Genomic DNA, 10,335 nt, shown 5'->3' with positions numbered 1-10,335 from the left:
AAGAAGACATGTTTTCTTGCCTTTAAAACACCCATAACGTGCGCAGGTTCAGGCGAGTGGATTATAATTTATTTCTAAACTGTATAAAATGATGTGTTGCCTATGCTACCATAGCCAGTCAGATTGGTCATTACATTTTTTTTACGTGGTCACCTAAGGAATTCATCGGGGGAAATTTTCTTCAGTTGACTATATTTACGCCTATATTTAACCAGACTGTTTTATAAATTGCAAATGTAGCCTATAGTGGTCTATAAATGTGAGCACTTTAGGTTGCACTATGTGCATACAAATATATACATTTATATATAATTTTTATATATATATATATATATATATAAATAAACTTGCCTTACCTTAGGCCTACCTATAAATCGTAGACTGTCTGAATACCAGGTCACCAGACCATGTTCAGAATACAGTCTTTCAGTCATTGATATATTGCTTTTTGCAACATACAGGCTTCAGAGTGGGACTGTTCTGAAGACATTAATAAGTTCCTATCAAACTACCAGTTTCCAGATGATACCATGGCTAAGGGTCTTATACTCACATATACTCTATGGGCAGTGGGTGGACCTCTGGGCCTGCACCACTTGTATTTAGGAAGAGACAGCCATGCCCTATTGTGGATGCTTACTCTTGGTGGATTTGGAGTTGGCTGGGCAAGAGAGTTCTTCCGCATCCCAGCGTATGTGAGTGAAGCCAACGCAGAGGCAGACGGCCACAGAAAGAGACCACGCGATGCTGGGCCCCCACCGGCCAGCTCTGCACGCTTTGCAGGGCAGGTTTGTGTGGGTATTTATTTTGGAACAGTGGCTTTAATTGGCCTTAGCTCTCTCGACTTCTTCTACTTGATTGTGCTTCCTCTGTCTGTGGGTGCTGGTGTGCACCTTGTGTCCAATGTTGGTTCACAGACCTCTGACCTGCAGAAGACACTCACTACTTGCCTCATCACCTCCCCCGTCTTCTATGGCAGCAACATCGCCCCTCTGCCCATCAGTGTCGCCGCTAGTTTTACAGCCGCACAGCACCGCAGATTCAAGACAACACAGCCACCGCAACCACTGGGTAAGACCTCTATTTTCTACTGCCCATTTCTGTTATCAAATTGAATCATCATGGTAGCCATACTCCTTTACTGTGTATCCTTTAAAATGGGAAACTGAATCCCTTGTCTAAATGCCCTTGTTTCCATCATCGTCTGATTCACTCTCTCACCCTTTCCCCTCAGGCCCACGTCTCTTTCGTCTGAGCCTAGCCTTGCTGGCTTTCTCAGCTCCCTTGGGTTACTGCATTTTCCACAACACTACTGCCACTCTGTACTACATCTCAGACTGTGTGGCATCCATATTGGACATGTTCTGGTTTCTTCCATGGCTTAGAAGTGTTTTGGAGTTCTTCCTGCTGTTACCGTACAGAATGCTATGCATGCTGACAGGGGGAATAGGATATAGTGAGGAGGCCTGGAAGAAAGTGCTAGAGACTCTGCTCCAACATTACACTGAAAGGGAGAGACTGGCACTCAACGTGAGTTTTAATGTGGCAGGAGAAAAATGTTTAATTCAAGAATTGTAATGTGAAAGAACTAAGTGGACCTTATGTTTGGACCACCCAACATATTTCGTACATTTGTGTTTTGTGTTAACCCACAACTGACTGTGTTGTGTTTCAGGTGCTGTCTATGAATGAAGAAGCCACTCCAGAGGAGATTACTCTTCGATACAGAGAGCTGGTAAAAATGTGGCACCCAGATCACAACTCTCACCAGCCTTTAGAAGCTCAGAAGATGTTTATTAAAGTCCAGGAAGCCTATGAGACTCTTCTTCACAGACGTAGGCCGCGACAAAAAAGATGACTTTCCCCCTAAATAAAGAGAAAGAACCTTCCAATTACATAATACATGATGTCTTTTAATTTCCTAAGGCTGGGTCAGTCCATTAATGTTTATTGTGGAGGGTCCACTCCAGATAATAACATCCGAAATAACTGTGAAGAAGGATAACCAAATGAAACCATGACAACATGGCTCTTAAGTAACTCTCAAGTTATTTCGTGGTTGAGTAAAAGAAAAAATGACAGAAAAAATATAACAACCCTTGCACTTGCTGATGAATATGCTACTGCCTAAAGAGTCATCCTTTGGTGCCATCTTGTGGTGCATAGCAGTGCAACAGCCTTGAGATACATTGTATTGCGCTATTGGAAACATTGTATCGAGAATTTTCAACACACCCCAGCCCCCCCCCCCCCAACACGCACACAAAATATATAGGCCTATATGTATGTATGTATGTATGTATATATATATATATATATATATATATAGCTTCTGCAATCATACATAGCTTCTGCAATCATTTTATATATATATATAAAATGATTGCAGAAGCTAGTCATAAATACAAATGATAACTTATTTCAAATAGGCTGCTGAAGTAGACTTTCCTCATTCAACACCTGTTGACTGCATTTGTCACAGCAGGCCAGGCGAATGCCATGACATTTGCCCAATTGCACTGTAACGTGCATTTGATAAAATTAGAGTAATACAAATGATAAAATAATTGTTATGCCATTGCTCCTCTTCTATTAAAATCATGCCTACTCATAGATAGGACAAAGTATGGCACATACTGACACTAACGTTAGATAGTTTTTGTTTGCTAACTCTTTTTTTTTTTCGTTTGTTTTTTTGTAAACATCTATGCGCTGCACTTTGGCAACAACGTTGACAAGAAATCGATGTTTTCGGCAATCGCCATGGATCAAGGAATCCGTTGTAGGGTTATTCGGGCCTGTATCCCGGCATGGGCCCGGAAGTTGTTTTGGATTTCAGGTAGAAGATCCCGGAGATGCTGCCTTCGCTAGGGAAAACAAACAGAGAACCAGCGAAATAAATACGTTAACCGTAGTCAACCGCCAGGTAAGAAACTAAATAAAGCAGCCGTAAGCAATCATTTTTGTAAAATCAAAATGTCACAGATGTAAATCACAGTAATCTCTTTGGACGACTTTAGCGAGCTAGACGGCATCTGTCGAGTGCTGGGTACCATAGCAACGCCAAGGGCTCATAAGAAACATTATTCTTCTTTAGTTTGACATGTCTGTGCAATGACTAGGAGGACAATCACTCATCGACAGTTCGTTCATTTTGAATGTAAGATAACACTGTTGCTTATGTTGGATTCAATTTGTGACTACGTCGGTGCTTTACATCAACCTGTCACGTTTTGTTAGCAAGTTAGCTATCATAGCTAGCTCGCCCTCGTAGCCCAGACAGACACAGATGCATCTGCGTGTTATGACAATCCTACCAGCTTAATCGTATAAAGTTATTTGAACAACCTGAACTACCATCGTCGAGTAGTCGATATTTAGCGCCAGTCAGACGATGGATTGTCTACCATTACGGGCCGTGTATTGTTTTAGACCGGTTTTGTCCAGATTAGTGTGTCCAATTAAAATGATAACCTCTGACAGCCATGTAGATAGATGGCGCGAGCCTGTTGCTTCCACGAGCATGGCATTGTCATTTTCTCCAGACTGCCCACCCACGTATTCACCTTCAATCAGTATTTCCACACCGGAACAAAGAGAACAATCACACTGTGTCGTTATCAGATCCCCCAAAATCTGACAGTTAACCAACCTGTCACCATTTATCATAATCTTATTTTAATTAATTATATTATTATATATTGGTGGTACATAGTTGTTTTCCACATCTCTTTGCGGACCAAGGTATGTTTTTTTCTTCTCTTTCTTTGTTAAACAATAGTCCCAGTTTTGGAAATGCTTCCTTTTCACTGTTATATTGCAAACCACTGCTTCCACATGGGGCTAGAATTCTTAACATTTAATTACATTTGAATCTTTCTGAATAACTGTTCATGTACAAACGCTGTGCATTTTGTTTATTTTTACTAGAAGTCAGCAGCTGACATTTTTGGAGAGATTTGGTTATTGTGACTTGCTTGGCGTCCTCTGACCTTATGGAAAAGTTGTAGAGAAGTGGGAGGGGATTGCACATCTGTCTCATATATATATATATATATATATATATATAAATGTCTTACTGTGTTGATTAGTGGCCAACAATGCTATGTAGTTATTGTGAATCAAGACAGATTCTTAGCAACACAGCAACTCAGAAGTGTAAAAGTAGTAGACTTATGCTTAGATTTTACTATGTGAGCACAGTTCCATAAATGTCATGTTTGGGAATTATTTGATTATGAAAGGGATTCTTATGATTTTCATTTACTTCTCAAAAAACATTCCTATCTTTTGTGTTAACAGTTAGCTGGTGCAGTGATAATGAATGCTGATGACTGTAATGGACGATCTTATATGTCAGGTAAGACATATGGAGAGTAGTAGAAGTAGTGGCAATGATTAAAAAAATAAAATCCGATATGTAGGCTGTGCAATGAGAAATGGAGTGTTAACTAGCCCTTTTTGTCTGTGTGTGTGTGTCTGTGTGTGTGTGTGTGTTGGTCTGCAGGCAGTGGAGACTCGTCAACAGAGCGTGAGTTTTTCGCAGGGCTGAGGGGACCCACCGTAAGCACCCCCAACAGCCAGCACTCCTCACCCAGTCGCTCGCTCAGTGGTAAGTCCCCTTTACACTGATCTCGCACTAATGTTGTAATAATGGTGATCATTGATAGGTAAACATAACTTGTATTCAGAATCAGTTAATTGTTTCCAATCGCTACCAGGCAGACAGCACAGCACAGCTTTTCCGGTGTTGTCTGTGCTGCCCTGAAGTGTCTCGTTATTGTAATCAGTAATAATCCCATTTCCTTCCCAGCTAACTCTATCAAGGTGGAGCTCTACAGTGATGAAGAGGCAGGCGGAGCCCCTCCATCAGAGAAGAGAGGGGGAGAGAGGGAAGAGGGATGGAAGGAGGAGAAGGGTGACGCGGCGGAGGAGGGGGGCGGCGAGACAGGGGTCGGCGTGAGGGCCCAGGTGGGGAGCGGCTATGGGGAGATGGCCAGCCCAGAGTCGGTCTCGCCAGGACCCATCCGGCTGCCCAACGGCAAGCTGAAGTGTGATGTGTGCGGCATGATCTGCATCGGGCCCAACGTCCTCATGGTGCACAAACGCAGCCACACGGGTAAGAAGAGTGTGTGTGTGTGTGTGTGTGAGAGAGATTGAGAGATTGAACTATTTTTAATACATAACTAAAAGTTAATGTAGATACATATGCTGCAGAGGTTGTGATGTAAATTGATGAAATTTGATGAAAAATTATGTAAACTGAATTGTTATAACAATTATTGATTGTTTTATGTAAAGTGTTTTTTTTTTTACAAAGTTATAGCCTGCTATAAGCATTATCTCAAGGGAAACACTGTTTATATCCATTGCTTTAGCATACATGGTTCTCCTAGCTGAGGAACTGTTTCTCGGCAGGTGAGCGGCCTTTCCAGTGTAACCAATGTGGGGCCTCCTTCACACAAAAGGGCAACCTGTTGCGCCACATCAAGCTGCACTCAGGGGAGAAGCCCTTCAAATGCCCCTTCTGTAACTATGCCTGTCGTCGCCGAGACGCCCTGACTGGCCACCTCCGCACCCACTCTGGTGAGTCCGAGAGGTTGCCTCATGTGAGTCCGAGAGGTTGCCTCATGTGAGTCCGAGAGGTTGCCTCATGTGAGTCCAAGAGGTTGCTTTATGGAGACACGTGGCAGAAAATGACTGTTTCTGAGTTAAACGAGCGAGGAGACCAGTGGGACATTTTTTTGCAGCACAAGTGATATTCCTTGACTGTGTTAGTATTGATTTGTATTGATGCAGGGTGGGCAGTGTCACTGCAGTCAGGTTTAATGAGGAGAGACGGGCTTTACGATGGCTGGAGCCTACATGATGCTGATCTTAGTGTTTGGTGCAGAGGAAATAATGAAAAAAAAAAAAAAACCTCTACACAGCAAACCTCTACCACACTTGACATGACATTTACAAGATTATGAAAACAGGAAATCCTGTTAGTGTTTTCTCTTCACATTAATTTTTACCTGGGCCTTGTGTGAACCTGAGAAGACAGGGGTGGGTTTGGTTGAGCTTCGTTCTGGAAAGTGACGAACCAATTCGGGGAAGTCACAGCAAGCGGGAATGGTGGATTTCGGCGAAATGACGCAAGCATCTCGGGGCATATCGGGTCACAGGCGAGCATCTCACACTGGTTTTCGGGGAATTATTCTGAGCAAACACCTATGGAACTTTTCGGAAACTATTTGAGTCTTTCCGAAAGATAAAAGCATTCCGTGTGTACCTTTGTTTTTGAGTTGATGAATCTGATGTGCCTGTCTTGTTGTCATGCTGTGCATGAGGACCGATGTGGGTGTTTTAAAAAAAAGAATAAGAGCACAGCTTTGGAAAGCAGCTGTACTGCACTGCATCGCTGTAAGGTACCATGTCCTTATTACTGACAGCTTGCACATTTTCAGTCATCTGTCTCTCTCTCCCCCTCTCTCTCTCTCTCTCTCTCTCTCTCTCTCTCTCTCTCTCTCTCTCTATCTGTCTGTTTCTCTACTGCAGTATCGTCCCCCACTGTAGGAAAGCCCTACAAGTGCAGTTTCTGTGGCCGCAGCTACAAGCAGCAGAGCACACTGGAAGAGCATCGGGAGCGCTGCCACAGCTACCTACAGAGCCTGGACCACCAACCTGCACACAGCACCCAGACCCAGGGTAACGAAACACTTCAGCCACCCCATCCCTGTCCAGGAGTTGGTTCTATGGGCAAGAATATAACAATACATACCGTACATATTCACCCACCACTTACAGTACCTACTCACACACACACACACACACACACACACACACACACACACACACATACACATACACACACACATACAACACATACACAGCTCATTGATGCTGTGTGTGTCACTGTGCAGGAGAGGAGAACCGGAACATGGATATGGTTACTGACCCCTTGCTCCAGCCCTCCACTGACAAGATGACCTTCATTGACCGTCTGGCCAACAGCATTACCAAGAGAAAGAGGTCGACGCCCCAGAAGTTCTTAGGTAAGGAGGCGGTTGGAGGCTCCCTGAACCTTAAGAGCCTGAGTTTGAGAACATAATCTAAGCAAACAGTGAGGTGTGATCAAAGGCACTAAGTGGGCAGAGCCATGCTAAAGTTAATTAGTGAAACGTTTGGTTAAAGCCGACCAACAACATCGTTGAGCATTACCTTTAAGATGAATGCGTCAGACAAGATTACAGTAGTCTCTAAAATGCCAGTACTGCTGTGGGCTGGATAGTTTTTACAAGGAATACAATTTTTCATTTCTTCTGCTGTTCAACAACAATTAAATTCATTAAAACATGATTGTAGCTTGTTGGACTTGTTTTAAATGGCATGTAACATCCATTTGACCTGACCTGATATTAATCAATGCAGTCTAGGAATTTACAATTTTGTGCCAAACATATGGTAGGCCTATGTGATCCATATTCCATTTTATCATCTGAATTTGAAATGGAAGACATTTGCAAAAATAAAGATGTAGTGCTTACATCTATCCTGAAATGTTAAACATTTAGAAATACATCGGACAGAAGGTCAGTTCTATATTCTATGGAATTGAAATATTTCAGATTGACCTTTGATCAGGTGGACATAGGAAGATAGGTCTTATGTCTGTTTTGACAGTTTGATGTTATTAGTCCAAACTGTCCATCTTATTCTATAGTAATACGCAAGTTGATCGTGCATTGAAATATTGCTACTTGAACTAATCTACGGGTAGGCCATGCTTTGAAATAATTATTTTAATTTAGTCTATCTATGTGTGTTGTAGCCTGTTTCAGAATGAGCCCCAATACACTCTGGCCCAAGCTGTGCACTCACATATTTTCATCCACTCCCCTGTACCTATTATTTTCCAAATGAATAGGAAATAGTGGACGTACTGAGATCCAACAGTTCGAAGAGAGGAGATGTTAGAAGATATTGTGACTATAACTGATTTAAGTTTGGCTTCCTTACACTTCGGTGTTTTCCCATTTTGCAGCAATACAATGAGTGCTAGATAGGATATTAGATATTTATATACTTTCATTATACAGGTTTGCTCTTCCTTGTCAATATGGAAATATGTATGCGTAAAAGTTCTCTTTGCCAGATCAATAAATCCTACTTAGACAGTGGTAATTTGTGATAGGCACATTCAAATGTTCCATTCCAATGTTCCTTGTCCACACCTTGGCAGAAAATGTCATTTATTGTTCAGGCATAACCTGCCCGGTGGAAAAAAATGTTCTCGTCAGGATTTATCGCTTTCAAACTCGGCCTTAGATGCTGTCACTACTACTTCTTAATCAGTTTTTTTATTCTTATTGTTATGTTTTATACTATCTATAATTAGATTTAATAGCTGAGATATTTCATGTACTTTTGCAAAATATTGTTGTCTCTCAGACATCCATAGTTTTTACCCCTGTTTGTTTTGTGGTGTTTGTCCGTTGGCTCAGGAGAGAAGCACATGCGACTGAACCTGTCTGATGCACCTTACGAACTCACCTCCAGCCCTGAGAAGGACAGGGGGGACATGCTGGGGTCCGACCACGGCCCCCTGGGCCGCCTGGGGGGCCGCTACCTGCGTGGGCAGCGGGTGGGCGTGGGCGAGACCGGAGAGGAGGCCGAGCCCAGGCGTCCACTGCGCCTGCCGCCGTCCCACGCGCCGTGCCTGTCCGAGTTCCCCCCCATCATCGGCTCGGTGTACTCCTCCCACATGGCGCCCTCCCTGGCCCCGAGGATGAACTGTGTGTCGGCCTCCGGGGCCGGCGGCGGTGGCATGGGGCTGGCGGGTCTGCCAGGGAGGGAGGCCGGCGAGGGCCACGAGGACGCTCCCACCAGCCGGAGCCACACCACCATGGCGGCCGCCGCAGAGTCCCCCAGCAACGGCTGCCACGACTCCACAGACACGGAGAGCATGGCAGAGGAGCAGTGCGGTGGGGGAGGTGCCGGTGGCGGCACCGGTGGCCAGGGGGGCAGCCACCACAACACCCCACTCCGAGGCTTCCGAGACCGCCACTGCAGCCCCAGCCACGCCAAAGACATTGACCTCGAGTCGGATCGGGATAGGGAGCGCGAACGCGAGCGTGACCGAGTCCGAGAGAGGGAGCTGGGCCTGGCTGTGCCCCAGGCGGCCTCCTCGCTGGCCGCGACCCCAGCGGGGGTCAAGGAGGGCAGCCCGCGCTCGCCCCCCTCCTCCTCCTCGCTGCCCTGTCGGGAGGCCCTGCAGGTGGTGGACGGGGAGGGCCGGCAGGTGCGCTCCTTCCGCTGCGAGCACTGCCGCATCCTCTTCCTGGATCACGTCATGTTCACCATCCACATGGGCTGCCATGGCTTCCGCCAGCCCTTCGAGTGCAACATCTGCGGCCACCGCAGCCAGGACCGCTATGAGTTCTCCTCGCACATTGTTCGTGGGGAGCACCAGGTGGGCTGAGCAGAGGAGATGATGTTTTCTTGGCTGGGCGGGGTGGTGTGGGCCTGGGACCAGGGATGGGGGTGGGAAGGGGCTTGTGGGGAAGTTGCCTGCTGCTTTGACACGACATGGCGGGATGGTTTGGTCTGCACCAGCTCAGGGGTGAGGGTGGGGTGGGATGAGGGGAACATTTAGCACTTGCTGTCTTTTAATTGTTAGTGGACATCAGGTTTTACTGTTGAAGGCTAACGGATCGGGTGAGGTCAGGTCACTATGTCTTGCACAGCAAGGCATCTGCTGGCTGCTGCTGTGGCTGCTGCTGCTGCTGCTGCAAGTCAGAGTGTTCGTGAAGGATCAGAGCGATGGTCCAGAACGGGTGGGGAGGGAAGAGGGATGGGGGGGGCCAATCACACCCTCTGACTGCACTCCCAAAACAACTCATGAGGCAAGACGCTGCCGTTTTGCTTTAGAAGTGCCTTCCTACAACGGAGTTTACCTTTTAATCGGTGAGGGCTTAGGGGCGGTAGGAAAATGTGGTGCTTGTTTCGCTGCTAAAGGAGTCTGTGATGCGCTGGTAGTGTGTGTGTGTGTGTGTGTGTGTGTGTGTGTGTGTGAGAGTGAGTGTGTGTTTTAGACAAGAATGAAAGGGAGGGAATTTCCACTCTTAGTGGAAAATGCTCAAAGCATATCAGTTTTGAGTCAGACTGCACGTTTTGTTTTTAAATCACAGATTGTGTGAAATTAAATGAGATGAATAGAGGAAAGGAGATTATGGAGGTTGTGTCTAATTAAGGAGTGTAGGATGAGTGTTTGAAAATCAGTGTCTTTGGAAGGAAAGCGGTGAAAGAAATCCAGTAGCCATAGAAGTGGGAGTACAGATGTGTTATGCCTTA

At 45.4% G+C, this 10,335-nt stretch overlaps 2 protein-coding genes across 3 annotated transcripts; both read left to right on the top strand.

Annotated features, from left to right (window-relative positions):
* The first annotated feature begins 530 nt into the window (after positions 1–530).
* Positions 531–1,858, top strand: dnajc22 (DnaJ (Hsp40) homolog, subfamily C, member 22). Its single transcript, XM_076277431.1, has 3 exons — positions 531–1,071; positions 1,235–1,530; positions 1,676–1,858. Exons 1-3 carry the CDS (start codon positions 531–533, stop codon positions 1,856–1,858), a joined length of 1,020 nt encoding a protein of 339 aa, XP_076133546.1.
* Positions 1,859–2,842: 984 nt separating this feature from the next.
* Positions 2,843–9,651, top strand: ikzf4 (IKAROS family zinc finger 4). Of its 2 annotated transcripts, none has more exons than XM_076276661.1 (8): positions 2,843–2,926; positions 4,303–4,360; positions 4,508–4,612; positions 4,814–5,119; positions 5,419–5,586; positions 6,541–6,690; positions 6,906–7,037; positions 8,487–9,651. In XM_076276661.1, the coding sequence occupies exons 2-8, from the start codon at positions 4,321–4,323 to the stop codon at positions 9,461–9,463; spliced, it is 1,878 nt and encodes a 625-aa protein (XP_076132776.1). In that variant the 5' UTR covers positions 2,843–2,926; positions 4,303–4,320; the 3' UTR covers positions 9,464–9,651. The 2 variants fall into 2 exon arrangements, with proteins under 2 accessions (XP_076132776.1, XP_076132775.1); XM_076276660.1 differs by having other exon boundaries at positions 2,855–2,926; positions 8,490–9,651.
* The last annotated feature ends 684 nt before the right edge of the window (positions 9,652–10,335 follow it).

The sequence above is a fragment of the Alosa pseudoharengus genome, unplaced genomic scaffold, assembly GCF_046254945.1.
Source record: "Alosa pseudoharengus isolate Yale_2024_CS ecotype anadromous, Long Island Sound unplaced genomic scaffold, YU_APseudo_1.1 YU_APseudo_1.1_scf_9, whole genome shotgun sequence".
Classification (NCBI taxonomy): Eukaryota; Metazoa; Chordata; class Actinopteri; order Clupeiformes; family Clupeidae; genus Alosa; species Alosa pseudoharengus.
The sequence above is the reverse complement of the archived record's forward strand: the minus strand, read 5'-3'. Positions and strand labels throughout refer to the sequence as shown.

Bases quoted from the DNA above. Each gene is read 5' to 3' on its own strand.
- dnajc22 (XM_076277431.1), top strand. From the start codon at position 531: ATGGCTAAGGGTCTTATACTCACATATACTCTATGGGCAGTGGGTGGA. The intron at 1,072-1,234 runs GTAAGACCTCTA...CTTTCCCCTCAG, and splicing joins ACAGCCACCGCAACCACTGG to GCCCACGTCTCTTTCGTCTG. The intron at 1,531-1,675 runs GTGAGTTTTAAT...GTTGTGTTTCAG, and splicing joins GGGAGAGACTGGCACTCAAC to GTGCTGTCTATGAATGAAGA.
- ikzf4 (XM_076276661.1), top strand. From the start codon at position 4,321: ATGAATGCTGATGACTGTAATGGACGATCTTATATGTCAG. The intron at 5,587-6,540 runs GTGAGTCCGAGA...TCTCTACTGCAG, and splicing joins CCACCTCCGCACCCACTCTG to TATCGTCCCCCACTGTAGGA. The intron at 7,038-8,486 runs GTAAGGAGGCGG...CCGTTGGCTCAG, and splicing joins GACGCCCCAGAAGTTCTTAG to GAGAGAAGCACATGCGACTG.